This window comes from Anolis carolinensis, chromosome 3, assembly GCF_035594765.1.
Source record: "Anolis carolinensis isolate JA03-04 chromosome 3, rAnoCar3.1.pri, whole genome shotgun sequence".
Lineage (NCBI taxonomy): Eukaryota > Metazoa > Chordata > Lepidosauria > Squamata > Dactyloidae > Anolis > Anolis carolinensis.
Window position 1 is genome coordinate 102,320,467 of NC_085843.1, and position 22,876 is coordinate 102,343,342.

At 39.5% G+C, this 22,876-nt stretch overlaps 1 protein-coding gene across 6 annotated transcripts in view; it reads left to right on the forward strand.

Annotated features, from left to right (window-relative positions):
* The window catches only part of mid1 (midline 1), a 275,413-nt gene that overhangs the window by 236,201 nt on the left and 16,336 nt on the right, over positions 1–22,876 (forward strand). For all 6 annotated transcript variants that reach the window (XM_016992374.2, XM_003218816.4, XM_016992373.2 and 3 more), the window contains 4 exons: positions 1,173–1,280; positions 5,571–5,719; positions 12,749–12,876; positions 14,958–15,101. In XM_016992374.2, the coding sequence (XP_016847863.1) occupies positions 1,173–1,280; positions 5,571–5,719; positions 12,749–12,876; positions 14,958–15,101 (529 nt within the window). The remainder of the gene's footprint in view (positions 1–1,172; positions 1,281–5,570; positions 5,720–12,748; positions 12,877–14,957; positions 15,102–22,876) is intronic.

A 22,876-nucleotide genomic window follows, 5' to 3' on the forward strand; every position in this document is an offset into this window, starting at 1 on the left:
TATAAGATAACTGTTCTTGGAAAGGAAAGGGGTAGAAGTAAGTTGTGCTGAATTTCATGTGGTCACAGACTGCTATTAAGGATATAATTCAAGGAAGAAATCCAGTTGTGTGTATCTTCTGAGTGACAGAGCATCCATAAACAGAATAGACTCCCCTGTAGCCTCTCTCTGTATGCCTTATCTTTTCTTTAAATTTGGATAGCCCCCTAATGCAGAAATTGATGAAGGACACAAGGGAGGGGAGGGGAGACAAGTAAGAAGTTCCTCTATATAAACATTATATTTCATTGGATATTTTGGTCTTTATTTTATCAATTTTGTGACAAATGTATTTTCTGAGGGAAATGCATTTAGTATATAAATTAAAGCATTGATAGCATGATTAGACATTGAGAAGCCAAACTTGGCCATGCTGTCATTATATCCAGAATAGACTATTGTAACACACTCTACTTGGGGTTACCTTTGAAAACTGTTCAGTAGCTTCAAGTGGTCCAGTGGATGGCAGCCAGATTCCTCACTGGAGCAGAGTACAGGGAGCATACAACCTCCCTGTAATGCCAGCTCCACTGGCTGCCAGTCTGCTACATAGCAGAATTCAAAGTGCTGGCTTTAGTCTATAAAGCCCTAAACAGTTCTAGCCCAGCTTACCTGTCCAAACCTATTTTCTCTATGAATCATCTTGGATTTTAAGATCATCTGGGAAGGCCCTGCTCTTGGTCCCATCTCCCTCGTAGTGCAACTGGTGAGGACAAGAGATAGAGCCTTCTCAGTGGTGGCCCCTCGGCTGTGGAACTCCCTCCCCAGGGATATTAGATCAGCTCCCTCCCTTCTGTCCTTCAGAAAGAAAGTGAAGACATGCCTTTGGACAATAATCTGCAATGCAATAAGTAACTATGGGATAGTGCAATTTATGATTGGAATACCTCCTGGGATATACCTTTGGACTGCGTGGTTTTTAAGTAATTGGTTTTAAGATTATTTTGTTTTAATTATTGATTTTAATGTATATGTGTTGGTTTTTGCCCTATGTGTGTATATGTGCTATCGAATTGTGCCGTTTTTATGAGCCACCCTGAGTCCCTTTCGGGGTGAGAAGGACGGGATATAAATGCAATAAATAAATAAATAATAAAGAAATAGATAGATGAAAGATCTCGTGTGCTTTTTAGGTGAACGCATCCCGTCAAGAAACCAAACTGATGGAAGAATGTGACCTGCTTATTGAAATAATCCAACAAAGACGCCAGATTATTGGGACCAAAATCAAAGAAGGGAAGGTAGGTATTTTATGTTGGAAGTCCTGAGATCCACGAACCATTTTCACTAAATAGTTTATGCTCCATAAATTCTCTGACTTCGTGCTCTAGTGTACTGTAAAATGCACACAAGTCCTTGAAGCCTCCTTGAAAGATGATACATTTAGGAGAGGGAAATACTGAGTGCTGTCACTATTCATTAAGAAAACATTCAGTCGTGATTTAAAATTGACTACAGTCCCTGGTACTGAAACACCATGCTATTTTTATTTTTCTAGTTATGTGGTGAATTTTTTTCACAAAAAATAAGAAGACAAATGATACTTCAAGGGGACAGGAGACAGCATTTTCAACTCACCCAGACTCTCCACAGTAATAAAGTTCTACTATAAATGTTCACATAAGGGTTTCCCTAAGTCAGAAACTAGAAGACACAAAAGAACAACAATAAAGGTTTTATTGTGATCTAAGATTGGAAGGAATTTTCCTGTGGCAACAATGATTGACTGTATCTAAGAACTGTTCACTTGAATACAGTAATACATCAATATTTTATTTAGTAGCTGCTTCAATAATTCATTAAAGATATTTATACAAGATAAAATTCTGGACATGGGGTATAATAAAAGGAGGTGAAAAGTCATGAGAAAACTCTGAAAGAGGTGGAGGAGAGAAGTCAATGCTGCAGCATGTTAAAGAATGTGATGAAAGATATTCATGTTGTATTGTAAAAAGGGGTTTCAGTTTGAGTACAATTTCTTAATAACTATAGTACAGCTGTTTCCGATGTCAGCCTGCTGTGTGAAGTAAATCTCAGGTACTCATTCAAGCTTTAAATTGGTTACCTAGCTAACTGTGAAATCAGTTTGACCATTATTCTTGTTGCTTTTTAGTGCTAGCCATTCAATCTTTAACTGCTTGAAGAAGTCAAATATAAACTCTCCTTGTGTGGGAAAAGCATAGACAAGAAATAAAGTCAAGGGCAGGTTTAATGATTCACTTAGTTGTCAAAGTATTCAAATTAACTTAAAATAAAAAGGCCTTTAGGCAAGGGGTTGACTTGAGTATGTTTGAATACCACTGTTCTCAAGGTTGTTGTTTGACAGGCCCTAAAATTCTTTTGCTATTAACAAAATACATGTTGGGATAAAGTTTTTAAAGTATTTTAAACTTTTTGTTGGTTGGTTGGTTGGTTTATTTGTATGTTGGTATATGGGTTTTGTATTAATTTGTCTAAATAAAAATTATTTAAACAAAAAAACAAAAAAAATCTTCTACCAGGAGATTGTATGACAACCTTCCATATAATCTTCTAGGTTACATGATTTGCAATGGGAACTCATTATTCCACCCAAGTTCATGGCAAACCTTTCATTGAATCAAAAAGGCCTTCTTTTTTCCAAACTTTGCAGTAAATTGGGAGATTAAAAAAAAAGAGGTTTTTTTTTATCAAATTGAGCAAATGTGAGGCAGTCCATTCTCAAGCAAGGCTTGTACTTAGTCCTTAAAACTCTTTTTTATATTGACCAAAGAAGTGTAGCATGTCATACTTTCAGCACATGTTCCACCATTGGAATGTGTAGTTAGACTGTATGATTAATTATTGCTATTCTGCAGCAGCTCTCAATTTTAGCCCATCATATGTTGGTTGCTCCCTTTTCTCAAACTAAAGTACAGTTGAAATATCTTATTCTGATAATGTACTAAAATGAGTAAAGTGATGTCATTGTAACACAAAACAGTGCTGACTGTGTCTTCAGTGTGTTAAAAACAAACTCACCTTTCCAGTTGAAATCTGCAGATGATTTCCCATGTAATGCCAGGGAAGTTTTGTTATCTCAGGTTTAGCTATATCCTGCCAAAGTTAACAGAAGAGGAGCTAGTCTTAATCAAAAGAAATAGTGGTAGTCATCTATCCCAGTATGCTGCTCCAAAATAGTCAACTAAATGTGGAATTAAATCCCATAAAGCATAATATGTAGAAAAATGCATCTTGCTTTTTGGGGCCATCACAGACTTCCCAGTATTCTGGGAAGGCAATTTTCTGCATTCATGAGAATTATATTAAATGACGGGAAAATTGCACTTTATTTTCATCTTGGTTTTTAGGAACTGCTATCATGTAAATGCAAAGAGTATTTTTTAAATACAATAGACACTCAGTTAACCAGAACTCAAGCAACCGGCAAAAAAAATCAAAGAAATAATGCTTTAAGCAAGTTATTTTTATAATATAGTAAAATAGTAAAACTATGTTACGTTAAGTTGTCTTTATCTTATTTTACTTTTAATCAATGTATTTCAATATTGATATCAAGTCAGTACAGTGTATATGGTATGGTATAGGGTAAAATATTAGCTAGGTATATTTTTAATAGAAAATCTTAGCAACCAGAAACTACATTTATCCAGATCTACTTATCTCTATAGGTGCCAGTTAATTGAGATTTGGGCGGAAATAAAAATGTGATTGTAGCCATAAATAAGCCCATGTGAATATCCCTTTAAGATGCCATAAAATATAATTGTACTGTTAGTAGATAAGGATGCCATTAAATGCCTTGGAGCCTGCAGTATTTTTCAGAGATCCTTCATTTTGCATTACAAGCCATTTCGAATACTTTATTTTTAACTATTTATTCCTATTTATTGATTGCATTTGCTTTACAGATGATTGCATAGAAAATCCAGGAACCAGTTTGAGGCCCAGATGGTGGTTACACCAGCCACAGAGCAGTGGTGCACACTAAAGGCTTGCTTTCACATGCTCTTGTGGGAGTTTGCTTTCTGACTGCCTTAGTTTGGAGATAGCTTCAGACTACATTCAATGGTCAGTGTAGATAGGGCCTTAATCTGGGGTGAAATCACCACAGAAAGATAGTTCCACTATGTGGATAATTATACGAACCGGTTCGGAGCCTGCATGGTGCTTACATGAACTGCAGATGCTGTCTTCAACCAGTTCCAGTATCCACAATATCTGTGCCTTGACAGCCATGGAAAATACAATTGTTTGTTCAACTCCCTGCACTGGAATGTGCATTTGCAGATCAGTGTAATGCTATGGCTCCCATTCTGCAGAGTTGCTTTTGCCGTTCAATGTGTCTTATACTGATACACATTAAGGACTTTATTTTGGAGTATCTCCTGGCTTTGCTTATCTCAGTTTAAAGTTTTTAAAGCAGTCTGCAGCATGCTTTCATGGTATACATCATGTAAACCCTGTGCACTGAAACCCACTTAATGGCCAGTGTTGATGTGCCCTATGAGTTCCATTCCTCCACTCTCCCCAATGAAATAGAATTGTTTCAAACTCAAACTTTTAAAGGCAATTCAAAAGAAATATACTAACTACTGATTGTTATGGCCTTGAGCTCAAGAACTGCAGTTCATTCCTTATCTGCCAGCAGAACCATGACATGAATGTTTATTACTTAATAAATGAACATTGTTAGTTTTCCTGTAAATTCCGGACTTGCTGCCAATCACTATGTTATCAATTTCCATCTTTTTAAAAAGGTAATTCGAACTTAATGACTTTCTTAGGTTCATAGTTATTAGACTTCCTTTTCCTCTTCCATTTGTGTTATGTAACTATGTTGATGCTCAGGACACTTTGTTGAAGGGAGTTTAAGAATATCTTGATATTCACTCTAAATTAGCAGATTTTGAATCTTAGCTTTTTATTTGAGAATATCTCCCATTACAGTTCACTGAGAATTTATAAGTGGCTTCCCCTGGAGTTACTATATGCACATTTAGCAATATACCACAGATGTGCATTATGCGAGTTTCTATTTAACTGAATTCATTCCAACTGGAAAAATGGGAATCTCTTGAGGTGAACTTTTATTTTATTGTCAGTCAATGGGAATTACTGCTTTTAGCCAGGTTTTGTTTTCAGGCCATTTTTTTTCTGTAAACAAATTGAAAAATTTACAGCAAAATGTAGCACACCTGGTAAGTTGCTTTGTAGACAACAATTTGGGGGAAATGACAATTACAATAGTCTTTTGTTCACTGAGAAACAGAGACTGACAGGAAGTGATGTTTCCACTATCGGAATATCTACCAGCTGTGCTTGTTTTTGGCGTCCCCAGTGAGGAAAATGAAGCTTTCACTTGAAATAATACAACTCAGACTGAAACAGGTGTAAACAGAGTTCTTGCTTCTCATTTAAACTACTCACATTAGCACTTTGTTTGCACGATGGCAGAGAAGTTGTGCAAATATGAAAGCATGTTTGAACTCGTGGACTGAAATGTTTTCTTCTACTTCTTTTCTCTACCCTCTGTCATTGTACCCCTCCAGGTGGTGAGACTGAGAAAACTGGCCCAGCAGATAGCTAATTGCAAGCAGTGCATTGAGCGCTCCACCTCTTTGATCTCCCAAGCTGAGCAATCTCTGAAGGAAAATGATCATGCTCGTTTCTTGCAGTCTGCTAAAAATATAACTGAAAGGTAATTCCATAAAAAGAGCAGAAGGACCACGTTGGGCTGGGCTATCTATTCAGCCATTCTGTTTCTGATAGAGCTACCATAATGCATGTAGAGACCTGTGGTGCTGAGCCTATGGGCAGTTATCTTCCCATTGGCAGAGTTTGAAAATTTTTCATTTTTGATATGCTCCCAGATTCCCTTGACCAGCATTGCCATTCTGGTTGAACATTTGTTCTTTGCACAGCCAATGATTTTGGTGTTGATATGATGAATCAACACCTTAGATTGCATCTATAAATGCATAATGAGGCAATGACACTATAAACGTTGAGGTTAGTTTTTTGGAAACTACATGCATGTGTGCCTTATAAGAAAAGAAAACTCTTAATTTGGAGAAAGAACTACCAACATACCTCTGAATGGTATTTTCCAGCATTAACAAAAACAAATTTTGAATTCATGGAAATGTATTTAGGTTAAGATAAAATGTAATAAAATTCAGGTTGCAGTTACTACTGGAAAGTTTCAAACTTGACAGTTGTATTTCAGATGTACAATTATACTTTCTGCTTTAGGAATGTCAATCATGGAAGCAATTGTAACATTTTGCCTACTATGTATCATGAATGACAAGGGGAACACAGTGATTGAAAGTATGTAGCTACTTCTAAATTAAGATGCTTGGATATGGGCTTTTTTCTCTGTCCCTGGGCAAATGTGAATCAAAACACAGGAATCCACTTTGAATTCTGATATTCACTTATCATTTCTTTGAGATCCCAAGCTGAAAATGTTGTACCCTCATAAACTTTTGTAAAAAAAACTGCTACTAGCTTTAAAATAAATAAAAGCCATAAAACAAATAAAAAATGAAATTCAACCACCACCACCCTAGGCTCCTGTTAGGATTTCCTAATGCCATCATCTTCACCTAACAGATTGGATAGTTAAAATGGTATGACTTATAAACTGGAGAAGAGCTCTATGTCTCTTCAGAAACAGATGTGTGAAGCAACACCTGAAAATGCATACAAGTTAGCAGAGCTGTTAAAGAAAAATGCAGATAAACCATATGTTAACACTTTTCTGCAATCAATAAAAATAGTGTTACTTCTTTGTTTTCACTTTTTCAGTTTTTGTTTAATGTTGAGATAGTTCAGAACCCTGCTCATGGAAGAATAAATAATTCATTTAGTGAGATATAGCAAAAAATAACAACAGTGACTGCGTATTATGTTGACCACACACACCAAACATTGCTCACATGGTTAACCCTAGCCTTGAAGGCTGGTTCTACCATGCTGCAAAGTGAGGCAGGTGACTTACTTGGTAGCTGCTGGGAATAGAACAGTACAGGTCAATAACTGGCTCAGAATAGTACAGGTCAATAACTGGCTCAGAAAATGGTGTCAAGAGGAGCATTTTGGCTTCCTTGACCATGGTCTACTCTTCCAAGAGGATGGACTACTAGCAAGTGATGGGGTGCATCTCACACAAGTAGGAAAACATCTTTTTGCACACAGACTCACAAACCTCATCAGGCGCACTTTAAACTAGATCCACTGGGGGAGGGGAACAACAGCCGGGCGAACACTATATTACCCACGACCACAGGGAACCGTCGAAAGGCTAAACGGAGGGCTGCACAAACACAGCAAGGACCAAGTACAGAGAGCACAATAATCCCAAATAAACAGTTCAAGGGGAGGTCACAGGGGCTTACATGTCTTTACACTAATGCTCAGAGCATGGGAAATAAGCAAGACGAATTCCAACTCCTAGCACAGCACCACACATACGATGTCATAGGCATCACTGAAACCTGGTGGGATGACTCCCATCACTGGAATTTAACCATTGAGGGCTATAACCTCTTTCACAGAAATAGAACAAAGGGGAGAGGAGGGGGAGTAGCTTTATATGTCAAAAACAGTTACGTTGCAGAAGAAATGCAAGACTGTAATCCGGGAAACCAGCTTGAAAGCATCTGGATAAGAATCAAGGGAACCGGGACTCAAAAAGATCTTGTCGTGGGTGTCTACTACAGACCTCCGAGTCAGGATGAAGGACTTGATGAAGCCTTCTGTCAACAGCTGACCAAACAGGCACAAAGAAGAGATATAGTAGTCATGGGCGATTTCAATTATCCCGATATCTGCTGGAAAACAAACTCGGCCAAGAGTACAAAGTCCAACAAATTCCTCACTTGCCTTGCAGATAATTTTATGGTCCAGAAGGTAGAAGAGGCAACAAGGGGATCAGCAACTCTTGATCTAATCTTAACAAATGTGGAAGACCTGATCAATACAGTTGAAGTGGTTGGATCCTTAGGGGCAAGTGACCATGTGCTCCTGCAGTTTGCAATACAAAGGAATGCTGAAACTAAGACAAGTCAAACATGCATTCTGGACTTTAAGAGAGCTGACTTCCAAAAAATGAAGGAATTACTGAGCGGCATTCCATGGACACCGATATTAAAAAACAAGGGAGTTAAGGATGGATGGGAGTTTTTCAAAAGTGAAATACTCAAGGGGCAAATGCAAACAGTGCCAACAAAGAAGAAAAATAAGACAAGTGCAAAGAAGCCAGAATGGATGTCCAAAGAACTTCTAACTGAGCTAAAGCTCGAAAGTGACATGCACAAGAAGTGGAAAAGGGGAGAAATCACCAAAGAAGAATTCAAACGTATAGCCAACACCTGTAGGGAAAAGGTTCGCAAGGCTAAAGCGCAAAATGAGCTCAGGCTTGCCAGGGACATAAAAAACAACCAAAAAAGGCTTTTTTGCTTACTTTGGTAGAAAAAGGAAGAAAAAGGAGGCGATAGGGCCATTGCAAGGAGAAGATGGGGTGATGGCGACAGGGGACAGGGAAAAGGCAGAACTACTTAATGCCTTCTTTGCCTCGGTCTTCTCAGAAAAAGAAAGCCATCTTCAACCTCAGTAACACGGAATGGACGAAGGATTGGGGGAAATCCAACCCCAAATAGGGAAACAAGTTGTCCAGGAACACTTGGCCTCTCTAAACGAATTCAAGTCCCCAGGGCCAGATCAGCTACACCCAAGAGTACTGAAGGAACTAGCGGAAGTTATTTCAGAACCACTGGCAATTATCTTCGAGAGTTCTTGGAGAACGGGAGAAGTCCCAGCAGATTGGAGGAGGGCGAATGTGGTCCCTATCTTCAAGAAGGGAAAAAAGAACGACCCAAACAATTACCGTCCGGTCAGCCTCACATCAATACCAGGCAAAATTCTGGAAAAGATCATTAAGGAAGTGGTCTGCGAACACTTAGAAACAAATACGGTCATTGCTAATAGTCAACACGGATTTACCAAAAACAAGTCATGCCAGACTAATCTGATCTCTTTTTTCGATAGAGTTACGAGTTGGGTCGATAAAGGGAATGCTGTGGATGTAGCGTACCTGGATTTCAGTAAGGCCTTCGACAAAGTCCCCCACGACCTTCTGGCAAACAAACTAGTAAAATGTGGGCTAGACAAAACTACGGTTAGGTGGATCTGTAATTGGCTAAGTGAACGAACCCAAAGGGTGCTCACCAATGCGTCGTCTTCATCATGGAAAGAAGTGACAAGTGGAGTGCCGCAGGGCTCCGTCCTGGGCCCGGTTCTGTTCAACATCTTTATTAACGACTTAGACGAAGGGTTAGAAGGCACGATTATCAAGTTTGCAGACGACACAAAACTGGGAGGGATAGCTAACACTCCAGAAGACAGGAGCAGAATTCAAAACGATCTTGACAGACTAGAGAGATGGGCCAAAACTAACAAAATGAAGTTCAACAGGGACAAATGCAAGATACTTCACTTCGGCAGAAAAAATGGAAATCAAAGATACAGAATGGGGGACGCCTGGCTTGACAGCAGTGTGTGCGAAAAAGACCTTGGAGTCCTCGTGGACAACAAGTTAAACATGAGCCAACAATGTGATGCGGCTGCTAAAAAAGCCAACGGGATTCTGGCCTGCATCAATAGGGGAATAGCGTCTAGATCCAGGGAAGTTATGCTCCCCCTCTATTCTGCCTTGGTCAGACCACACCTGGAATACTGTGTCCAATTTTGGGCACCACAGTTGAAGGGAGATGTTGACAAGCTGGAAAGCGTCCAGAGGAGGGCGACTAAAATGATTAAGGGTCTGGAGAACAAGCCCTATGAGGAGCGGCTTAAAGAGCTGGGCATGTTTAGCCTGCAGAAGAGAAGGCTGAGAGGAGACATGATAGCCATGTACAAATACGTGAGGGGAAGTCATAGGGAGGAGGGAGCAAGCTTGTTTTCTGCTGCCCTGCAGACTAGGACACGGAACAATGGCTTCAAACTACAGGAAAGGAGATTCCACCTGAACATCAGGAAGAACTTCCTCACTGTGAGAGCTATTCGACAGTGGAACTCTCTCCCCGGGGCCGTGGTGGAGGCTCCTTCCTTGGAGACTTTTAAGCAGAGGCTGGATGGCCATCTGTCGGGGGTGCTTTGAATGCGATTTCCTGCTTCTTAGCAGGGGGTTGGACTAGATGGCCCATGTGGTCTCTTCCAGCTCTACTATTCTATGATTCTATGATTCTATGTGTTCATTGCACCATCTGCTCTACACTCCTAAGGCTAAATTGCTAACTGCAGTCAGTATTAGCTAGATGCCCCATACTACTAGGGCAATAAGTCCATTCTGGGGGTTTATCTACACTGGCTCTATAACTCACATCAGGCCAGAAATCATTCCCATGATCTACACAATGCCCAGGGACTTCTGGCCTGTTACATGGCAGGAAACTGGTTAATCAAGTTTTACTCCACATTAGGAAAAGTTGAGAAATGCAAAACTATGGAGCAGCCCCTGCACTCCAGGGTTAACGTGGACAGCTGGATTGCTCTAATTAGAACTGGTCCACTGTCCACACAGGTTAGGCCTGAGTCACCTTTATATCATCATGGCAGATGACTATGGAAGTTTAAAAAAAGGGGGGTGTGGGGCTCCTGGCCTTTGCCCAGTGCCTTTGCTAACATCAGCAAAGCCATCTGTGTGGCCAAGGAAAAGGAGATGGGTAGCCTCCTCCTTCTCCCTAGTCATGCATGCACCTCCAGACCTCTGTGGTGTTATAAGATCAGCAACAGGGGACATCTAAGGTAAAATGACCGTCCAGCAGGGCCAAACTGGTTTCAGCTGAGCTGAATAGTTTGGCCTCCATCTTGCTACCACAGTGGGAGACGTCTGCCTCTGAGGCTGATCTGGAATATTGCTTCTCCAGACCAGCCTCGGATTAGGTGGCTCATGTAGATGTGCCCTGGGTTTCAGCCTGAACTGTAAGAGAGCTACCCAAGGAAGTTGGGCTCAGCACCTCCAGGCCACTGCTTCTTAAACTATGAGTCCTGACCCCAAATGGGGTCCTCTTAGCTCAATGTTGGGATCCCAAAAGATTGGCAACAGTAAAAACTTTCGGAACATCAGTGGTTGTTTATATCTCTTGTACAGTGTTTACAGTAGACCCTGCAGAAGATGAAATACCAGCAAATTCTTTATCATTTAGGTCTAAATTACATTGATTTGTTGGTTCTTCTGGCGACCTTCTGGCAAACAAACTAGTAAAATGTGGGCTAGACAAAACTACAGTTAGGTGGATCTGTAATTGGCTGTAAGCGAACGAACCCAAAGGGTGCTCACCAATGCGTCGTCCTCATCTTGGAAAGAAGTCACGAGTGGAGTGCCGCAGGGCTCCGTCCTGGGCCCGGTTCTGTTCAACATCTTTATTAATGACTTAGACGAAGGGTTAGAAGGCACGATCATCAAGTTTGCAGATGACACCAAACTGGGAGGGATAGCCAACACTCCAGAAGAAAGGAGCAGAATTCAAAACGATCTTGACAGACTAGAGAGATGGGCCGAAACTAACAAAATGAAGTTCAACAGGGACAAATGCAGGATACTTCACTTCGGCAGAAAAAATGGAATGCAAAGATACAGAATGGGGGACACCTGGCTAGACAGCAGTACAAGTGAAAAAGATCTTGGAGTCCTTGTGGACAACAAGTTAAACATGGGCCAGCAATGTGATGCGGCTGCTAAGAAAGCCAACGGGATTCTGGCCTGCATCAATAGGGGAATAGCGTCTAGATCCAGGGAAGTCATGCTCCCCCTCTATTCTGCCTTGGTCAGACCACACCTGGAATACTGTGTCCAATTCTGGGCACCACAGTTGAAGGGAGATGTTGACAAGCTGGAAAGCGTCCAGAGGAGGGCAACTAAAATGATCAAAGGTCTGGAGAACAAGCCCTATGAGGAGAGGCTTAAAGAACTGGGCATGTTTAGCCTGCAGAAGAGAAGGCGGAGGAGAGACATGATAGCCATGTACAAATATGTGAGGGGAAGTCATAGGGAGGAGGGAGCAAGCTTGTTTTCTCCTGCTCTGCAGACTAGGACACGGAACAATGGCTTCAAACTACAGGAAAGGAGATTCCACCTGAACATCAGGAAGAACTTCCTCACTGTGAAGCTGTTCGGCAGTGGAACTCTCTGCCCCAGACTGTGGTGGAGGCTCCTTCTTTGGAGGCTTTTAAGCAGAGGCTGGATGGCCATCTGTTGGGGGTGCTATGAATGTGATTTCCTGCTTCTTGGCAGGGAGTTGGACTGGATGGCCTGTGAGGTCTCTTCCAACTCTACTATTCTATGATTCTATGATTCTATGATTCTGCTCTAGTTGAAACTAATGGCGGAAATTCTGCTGGTTTGCCCTAAGTGGAGTAGAATGAACTCAGTCCAATCAAAATAGCTCACTTTGGATGCGTAGGACAACACAGTTTGCTTTTCCTTCTCAGGCAGCAAACTATATTTGGCCTGATCTGCCAGAACAGCCTCATGTAGTCAAAGTAAATAACACTGGCTGAATTGACAGTCCTGTAATAGGCAACCTTGTGTGTTCCATCAGTCTGAGAGCTGTATTTATCAGTTTACTAAGGTGGAAATTAGTGTATTGCACACGCATCACACTCAAACAAATTCCTAGGAGGCAACCTAAAATCATATTATGTCCTCTTTCTTCCATTGCAGAGTTGCCATGGCGACTGCATCCTCTCAAGTTCTAATTCCAGAAATTAATCTCAATGACACTTTTGATACCTTTGCACTGGATTTTACCAGGGAAAAGAAACTATTGGAATGCCTTGATTATCTCACAGGTAAGATAGTAGATTTCCTTCCTCCCCCCGCCCTCTCTGTTTATCTTTCAAACACACACACAAACACTATTGTGATCCTCATCTAATTGGATGAAGAAGTTACCATTGATTACCTTAATTCGAGTTATTTTTTGATCACAATGAAAATTTCAGTGTAATGTGTAATGTTCCATGTCAACAGGAATTTTATAAGTATTGTAGTTTGTTGGGAGAATTTTTGTCCAAGACATATTCCCCTTCGTTCATTTTAAATGTCCACCTGAAACCCAGAGACATTATTTAAAACTATTGATGTGACAAGGTTATAAAATGCCAGCCTTTAAGGTAGCACTGTTTAAATTCTTCGCAAAATTCTGGAGGAATAATGTTTCATTGGCCTGGATAAAAGCCGAAGAAGAACATAACACCAGGTAGCAACATTTCATAAGTAACATGCTATGGGAGAACCAGATGCAAAGTATAATCCAAATAATGTATAGAAACTCCGGTGACCTAATCTAGCAAGGAGAAAATGTTTTAAAATTGTTCATTCTCATGAGAGAATGAAATAAGGAAAAATTTGAATGCTCAAATACTCGAATAATTTTAATAATGGCTTTTTTAAAACTAGTAAGGATTTTTCAAAATCCCTTGTCTAGGAAATTGGGAATCTCTCTTTCTCATAAAATTTAGTAAACACAGTGCATGTTGTCACTGCACTTTGATTTATTCAAAGATGTGCCAGTTGTAGAGAGTTAGGATTTTTTTTTGAAAAAAGATTCTTCTGCTAGCAGAAATGCTCATCTGCCAGCTGAGTCCTGTTTGGACAGCTGATCTCAGAGATTTGCCAGCAGAGCCATCTGCCACTGGAACTGAGTTCCTGACTAAGCTCTGCCAGCAGAGGAGGCGAGTGAACTGACTGAATTATGCCAGATCAAAACCATCCACAGCCTGGTGCGCATCCACACTACCAGCACATACCTAGGCCAGGTGAGAACAGCATTAAGTGAAAATAACACTAAATAATTTGTATCAGGCAGTGCACTGCCTTACTGAGGGAGGCTGAATGAAAGCTCCCTTCCCCCAGTTGCTTGGTGCAGCAATACTCTGCCTGATGTCACCAGGAAGCAAGTAAATACATGTAGTGACTAAGGACCACCACCACATTTGGAGGGGGGGGGGGATCCAAACCTACACCAGCTTAAGTAGTCAGTATAGGTGTGTCCCTGGTAGGATATTAAAATATTTTTAATATTATTGTTGATTGGTACAAATTAATTTAATAAAACATTAACTGTTTTCCTTTTACCAGAATCTGTCTTTATTTCATTCTGTTTCCATTGCTATACAATGCAATGCTATGCAATGCAATGGAAACAGGTAATGTTTTATTAAATTAATTAGGCATAGGATTGCAGTGTTTGACTCCTGAAAACACTGATCCCAGTCCAAAACTGGAGAGTGCTGTTGATAATGGTGGGGAAAAGCATTAATTTTTTTCTTGAAATTTAAAATATTTTAAAGTATTTTGAAGTGATGAGTGTTGATTAAATCAGATCTACATAGCATTAAAAGATAAATTCATCTCAAGCATCTGAAGATACTAGCAAGCAGTAGGAGGAACATTTAATTAGACAATTTGACAAGATCACATTTAGCGAACTAGGAAATTGCCAAATTATTATCCTTTACAGCAGTGGTTCTCAGACTGGGTTCCCCAGATGCTTTTGGCCTACAACTCTCAGAAATCCCAGCCAGTTTACCAGCTATTAGGATTTCTGGGAGTTTAAGACCAGAAACATCTGAGGACTCACAGGTTGAGAACCACTGCTTTACGGACATGCAGTCCAATTATAACGCTTTAAAGCAAAATGCTTCCATTATACAAAAATCACTATCTTTAGTGAAAACACTGGGTCTTCTTCTCACTTGCAATAGATATCAGTTCACATATGCCAGAAATATAAACATTTTAACAGTTTTTGGAAAAAACACAGTTGACCAAGTTTTGTTTAAGAGTGTAGAAAACAGGTGGTTGCAACAAATGGATGAACTGAATGTGATGGAACCAGATGTTAATAGTTTCTTTTAATTTTTCACAGCTCCAAATCCTCCAACTATCAGAGAAGAGCTTTGTACTGCTTCATATGACACAATCACTGTTCACTGGACTTCAGATGATGAATTCAGTGTGGTCTCCTATGAGTTGCAATATACCATCTTCACTGGACAAGCCAATGTAGTTAGTAAGTATCAATCATCTTGCACCTATGTTTCATTTTGATTTTCAATCAACAAATAGAAAGAAAGTAAAATTTTTGCATTTAGATTTTGAGGTCATAATAACAACGTGCCTAAAGTAGTACCTAATAGATGCCGTATATACTTGAATATAAGCCGACCCGAATATAAGTCAAGGCACCTAATTTGGCCACAAAAAACTTGGAAAACTTATTGATTCAAGTATAAGACAAGGGTGGAAAATACAGCAGCTACTGGTAAATTTCAGAAATAAAAGTAAAAATAGATACCAATAAAATTACATTAATTGAGGCACCAGTAGGTTAAATGTTTTTGAATATTTACATAAAACTGTAATTTAAGATAATACTGTCCAGCTCTGATTACCTTTATACTTGAGTATAAGCTAAGTTGGCCAGGACCTTCAGTCAAGTAAAGGCTGAGGGGGCCTTTTTCAGCCCTTTAAAAAGACTGAAAACTCAGCTTATACTTAAGTATATACGGTATATGTCAGGGCTGCTATGGCTGACTTCTCTGGTTGAATCAGTCTGCAGTCCCTTTCATGTTCCTTGACTCGTGTTTGGGTGCTGCATTTGGTGGTCCCTCTGTAGACTTGTCCACAGCTGCATGGTATACGGTAGACTCCTGCAAAGGTGAGAGGATCCCCCTTGTCCTGAACATGAAAGCCACTGCAGACTGATTCAACCAGAGAAGTCAACCATAGTAGAAGCACTTGATGAACCAACCTGGACACAGTATATTATTTGAAACAAAAAATGCTGGACTACCCTAACAACTATCATGCCAGAGTACACAGAGAAGCTATTGAAATCCACAAGCATGTGAACAATTTCAACAGAAAGGAGGAAACAATGAAAATGAACAAAATCTGGCTACCAGTATTAAAAAAACTCTAAAATCAAAACAGTAAATAAGAATTAACACTCTGAAAACAGAGGAATTCCAGACATGAATCAATCAGGGGCAACTAACACCTCTGAACAAAAGATTCCTTAAGGCAGGAAAAAGCCAGGACATGAATCTGGCAAGGCCATTAATGTTAATCAAGGTGATTAATTATAACATTCACACTGGCCTCCATCAGACAAGAGTTCCTTCTCCCACCCTGGACCTTCCACATAAACCTTCCTTGCTTAGTTTTTCCCCCAATATACCTCACAACCTCTGAGGATGCCTGTGATATATGTGGGTGAAACGTCTGAGAGAATGCTTCTGGAACATGGCCATACAGCCCGGAAAACACACAAAAACCCTGTGATTCTGGCCATGAAAGCCTTCGACAACATAAAGCCATTACTATTTATTATACTATTTCATAAAAATATCATTATGCTCTCATTACCCTTCTTCCAATAGTGTGCTATTTGTGATTTACACTAATTTATTTGCTTGCCAAGATACTCTCAAGATTTACATATTCTTACTCTCATAGGTATTACTTATGTCTCACAGGAGGGATTTCCAGTATGTGCTCAGATCACAGGGCGAGGATATAATTCCTTCCAAAGTTTTTACAAATTGAAGTGTAACAGTAGCTGTCATATGACATTTTAGAACACTGATAAATTGTGGCAGAGGTTATCATGGGATGTGTTATTGAAGATGTCAGATGCAAGTAATGTTAGCATTGGTTGGGATGTATGTATAGCTGCTTGCATGGATGTGTGTTGTTTGTATATCACACACACATAGACATAAAAGGATATAAAGAATGGTAAGATTCTTGTTGCACAGTGATCTGGAAGCAAAGCTGTAATGCATGACACAGGTGTATCATGTTACAATAAGTACCATGATGTGAAAATGAGATCAAACAAAGGCATAAAACAGACAGTCAGATGAGAAGTAGTGGGAATTATAAAGGGTTTTCAATGGGTGTGGGGAGCTGCAGCTTCAGTGACAAAATAGGTTGCACAATATTTCAATTGCTAGCAGTGAGCAATGTTCATTGCAACTCCATAAATCTGGCTTCACATCTTTCCCTCTCTGGATTCTGGTTCACTGACTGAATGTTGACTTGCTTAACAAAATACTAGCATCAGTTTCAAAATCTTAAGAACTTATCTGTAACATTTTTAAAGAATTTCAAGACATCATTTACCACAAATGCATCAAGCACTGTGAAATACTTCTGCCACTGTATTAACACCACATCAGAAGAATGTAACAATCGAAGTCAGTCAGATTAGCTTATTCAGTTTGACCTTGTTTCCATAATTACAGTCTTTGCACATGGAGTTGTTTATTTTATCATGGATCACGTTCAACGTGCTCGTTCTTACACATCATCATTCTGCATCAATCAAATATCATTATGTCAGTGATGAAGCGATACAGTCTTTATTAGCTTAAATTATTTAATTACTGCTTTTCCACAGTGCTCTTTAGTGATGACAGAGCATTACTTACTGCTGAAGGTGAAAAGGCTTGGGTGCTTCCTTCTTCTAGTGATTTGCATATATAATTTTGACATTGTATAACCTTTTTTCTTAATCAATTTTCTTGTCATGAAATCAAGAGAAGTATATGTGTTGTACTGTGAGGATAGTTTCATAGTACATCCACCATTCATTATTTTAATTATGATGATCTTGTTTTATGCTTGCTTGTTTTGTTTTGTTCACATGTAAATACGCTGCATCACATAGTTTCATACTTTTTATTTCATGTACCTCCTTCAGCATTGTTAGTTGTAAGATTAAACAAAAGTGTGGTATGGTGGTATGAAGGCTCGGGCTAGGAGTCTAGGAAACCTAATGTGAATTTCTTCTCAGCCAGGTAAACCCACTTGGGCAAGTGATACTTTCCCAACCTCAGAGGGAGACAAAGGCCTTTTGAACACCTCCTTTAAAGAAAATTCAATGCTAGGATAATTGTATGTCAGAAATGGCTTGAAGGAGCACAAGAGTGAATTCATATTATATCCATAGATCAATCAGTTCAGAGTTTTTTTGTTGACATATCAGACACACCTATTTCAGAGTAAGTTCCACTAGGAGCAAAGAGTCTTACTTCAGAGTAGATATGTATAATTATTTAGTCTTCTTTGGAACATGTCTCCATTTTACTTTGGCCTGGTTTCATTTATTAAATAGTGCTATGATTCCACTTTTACTGTTGTGATTCCATCTAATGGATTCCTGAGATTTTTAGTTTAAGGAAAGACATCTAGAATTTTCAGCCGAAGAGCTCTAGTGCCTCACAGAACTACAAATCCAAAAGTTCCACAGTGTGATTTTACATCTGTTAAAGCAGAATCTGACTTATAAGGCATGTTCACTCAGAAACTGCGCATCTCAAAGACTTGAGGCAATTGGCAAATTAATTCCAAGCCACTTCCATAACTGAGGCATTCAGATGAGCAGCCAGAAGATGTTGACTCTATTTTCCATGATCCCCCTTTTAATTGATAGGAGTACCTCTTTATTATCTGAATTGAGTTTCATTTTGATCATTAAAGAAGCAGTTGAGTAAAGAAATGCAAGTGTGAGTAGATCAATAGATACCGCTCCAGTGAGAAGGTAACAGCACTCCATGCAGTCAGGCCAGCCACATGACCTTGGAGGCATCTACGGACAAGGCTGGCTCTTTAGCTTAGAAATAGAGACAAGCACCACCCTCCAGAGTCGGACACGACTAGACTTAATGTCAAGGGGAAACCCTTACCTTTACCTATAGTAGATCTTCACAAGCACAGCATCATTAGCATTAGCAGAATGGTACCACTGAATGTACCTAGTATTTTATTAGTTTTTTTCTAATTTGCATAGGAATGTCTGTTTTAGGTATGACTTGAGAATCTTACTACATTTAAAGTATGTCTTTAAAGGTTTCCCAACACTTTCAGAAAATTCTTAATTTATATCATTAATGTTTAAATGCTTAAGGAATTAATGGAGCTGGGGGAGACACGTGCACAGTAATCTTTCATAGACACCTCCACTTCATAGTCAGCCTGGATGTAAAGAATCTTAAAAGAGCAGAATAAAGGGATCAAATCAAGAGAGATAAAGTGAAAAAGGCATAAGTCTCTTTGATTAATCACTAATGAGCAGTGATTATAAAACGGTGCTTCTTTCCCTCTGACCCATTTTCACGCATAGCATTATGCTGACAGAAGGCATACTGCGGGAGTAAAGACACTACGTCAGCTGCAAATTGCTGAAGGGAAGCATTAGAACAAAGCCTTGGCATTGTGAGAAATGCAGCAGAAGATGTTATTCCAGACTTCATGAAATGAAGTCAGCACAAAACCATCTTGTCTTAATGGTGTGTGGGGTGGCAAACTTTAATTGTATGCCGATTTGGAGAAGCTAGCAGTTTTTTATAAGGCATGGCACAGTGTGAAGTACTCAGAATGTGGTGTTAAGGATTCTTATTTTTATGCATAGAGACTAATCAATTATAGTTTCATGATTCATTCATAAAAGATCCAGTTAATGGCTCAGGTCCACAAAATGCTGTGTGTGAATGGGGGCACACTTCCCCACTTGCACAGTGTCAGAGGGCAAGTTTTCCAGTTGCTCTTACCAGCCACATACTTTCACATTCTTCATAATTTAGAGTGATGTTTCTGTTGTTCATCAAATAATGTACTCCTAAGAAAGCTTGATTTAAAAAAAAAACCTCCTTTTTGTTTTATTTTTCAACTTCTCATCTAGCATGTAAGAAACAGAGAGCTTGTAAGGGATGTTTCCAATATGCATGTTTACTGCAGATATTATTGTTCTGATTGAAGCAAGTTAGGACTCTTTTTTTGAAAGAATATTTTTATTTTGTGCCTTCAAATCTTTGTATGAAGAAGATTGTCTTTTCAATGATGATAAAGGTGTCACTTCCACCAGACCTGGGTCAATAGAGCAATTAGCAGCACCTTCGTTAAGGGAGAATAGAGAGATAGACTCTGCTTCATCACCATCATCTCTTGACTCCGCTGTTACACAAACAGTCTTTATGGTACTTGCTTTGTCTAATGTGGTGAGATCTATGACTTCTTGATTCAGATGGTGTTCAACATTTGTTGGGTCATAGTATTCCAAAATTGACTTTTGAACAAAGGAAGGAAGAATATTCAGAGCAGAGACTTAATAATAATAATAATAATAATAATAATAATAATAATAATAATAATACTTTATTTATATACCGCCCTATCTCCCGGATGGGACTCAGGGCGGTTTACAGTCATAAAAGCAAATACAAACATTACATAACAACATAATACACATTATTAAACAAAGTAAAACAATACAATTATAACAATAAATCACACTTACATGACCAGATGAAGGGGACGGGAACCATAAAACCAATATATTAAAATGTATCATTTTAGGCTAGGGAAATCTTGTGCAATATATTCAGGCCCAGAAATCGGCGGTAGTCCAATGTAATTACTCAAAAATCTGCCGACACCACCAGGACTTCAGTTCCTTACGGAAATTGGATAATGTAGGGGATTGCCTGATCTCTTTTGGCAGTGCATTCCAGAGCCGGGGGGCCACTGCCGAGAAGGCTCGTTCCCTCGTCCCCACCAGCCACACTTGAGACGGTGGTGGGAGCACGAGAAGAGCCTCCCCGGAAGATCTCAAGGTCCGCACTGGCTCATAGGAGGAGATGCGATCACGGAGATAGGTAGGGCCCAAGCTGTGTAGGGCTTTATAGGTCAAAACCTGCACCTTGAATTGGGCCCGGCAGTTTATCGGCAGCCAGTGGAGCTGCTTTAATAGGGGCATTGTGTGCTCCCTATAGCCGACTTGGCATATCTGGGTCCATATGTAGACCATCCTAAGGCTTTGAAAGCTTGAGTGTGTCTAAAATCAAAACTGTTTAATACTCCTGGGCCTTGTACAATTATGATGTTACTTTTACTTTTGGAATTTTATCTTATAATTTTACAGTTACTGAAATTATTAAAAAGCAGAAAAAAATGTTCAGGAAATAAGTCTCATGTTGAATTGATTAAATGGTAAAACAGTGAAGTAGTAAAGTTTTTTAAAAAAATAACCAACCACCCCCAAATAATAAAGGTTTGTTTAATGAAATAAAATATAATGATAAAAAATAAAAAATAGTAAATAGTAAAAGTAGTCAAAATTATAAATTACCTAGATGCTAAAAATTCTCTATGGATTTGCTTTGTAAAATGCAAAAATCCTTGTAAACATCAGAGTTAGAACAAATCCCAGAGTCAAGATATATTCCAGGCAAAGGCTGATGGAGCAATGTCCAGTCATTGAGGGGGTAATTTCACTAACTGGCAGCCTTTTGTGACAATCAGCTTCTTCAGGGAGAGGTTAGCTGTTAGTACCCTCAAACTGCAGACTCTGTCTTCCTTAATTGTTTCTCGCTCCTTGAACCTTTCTCCTTCTTCTCCTTCTCACTTTTGCTTTTAATTCAGCTCCTCAGCACAAGGGTCATTCTCACAACAAATGAACAAGAGCGTTCGAAACTGCAGCCTCCACATGGCTGGGAACACCAGCAGGGAAGGAGCCCCCAGATGGCGTAGTGGACTAAGTGACTTGAAGGTTGGGTTGCTGACCTGAAAGCTGCCAGGTTCGAATCCCACCTGGGGAGAGTGTGGATGAGCTCCCTCTATCAGCTCCAGCTCCATGCGGGGACACGAGAGAAGCCTCCCACAAGGATGGTAAAAACATCAAAACATCCGGGCGTCCCCTGGGCAACGTCCTTGCAGACGGCCAATTCTCTCACTCCAGAAGCAACTCCGGTTGCTCCTGACACGGAAAAAAAAAAACCAGCAGGGAGAGGAACTTATAACAAGCCACCTTCAAGTCGTTTCTCACTTGAGCTGGCCCTATCATGGGATTTTCTGGGGCTGAAAGTGTGTAACTCGCCCAATGTCATACAGTACACTGCACTCAAACCACTAAACCACCCAGTTGTGGGTTTTTAAGCATTGCATGGTTTACTTGCCATAAAACTACATATTTACAATATTGTTATCCTTTTAGTGTATGTCCGTATACACGCAAGCACATATATACGGCCATCTGTCAGGAGTGCTTTGATTGTGTGTTCCTGCATGACAGGCAGTTAGACTGGATGGTCTTTGTGATCCCTTTCAACTCTTTGGGATTCTATGATATACATGTACCAGCATTTAATATTACTTACCCATCCTCAACATGCTGAATATATAGTAGTACTGACAGCATCTGGAACAGGGGACTACAAGATTTATCCCAAATTGAGAGGATCCATCTGCCAATGAATTACTACAAGAGAAGAAGAAGTACACCATGTAATGCATTCAATCCCTAGTGACAACATAAATGTGACATGGATGATACATGACCACATAGACAACTTAGGCTGTTCACTGGAATTTGTCTCCAAAAACTGGAAAGTAAAACTCACTGTATGTTTTTCCTTTGATGTCATTATGATCAATTCTTTGAAGATTTCTTATGAACCAAATACGGAAAAAAATGTCATCTTCATTTGAAATTTTTGTTTTTTCCAATGAAACATATTGGTTAGTGTCTTGTTGCTTGGTCTCAAGTAAATAGACTCATTCACTGTATCGTTGAATGGTGCATCGACATATATCGTTGAATGGTGCATCGACATATACGCTTGGCCCCATGTAAGCCACCCCAAGTCCCCTCTGGGAGATGGGGTGGGTATAAAAATAAAATTATTATTATTATTATTATTATTATTATTATTATTATTATTATTATTATTATTACGTAATGCCCATCAGGAGTAGCAATGGAATTTAATCATGTAGTCCATA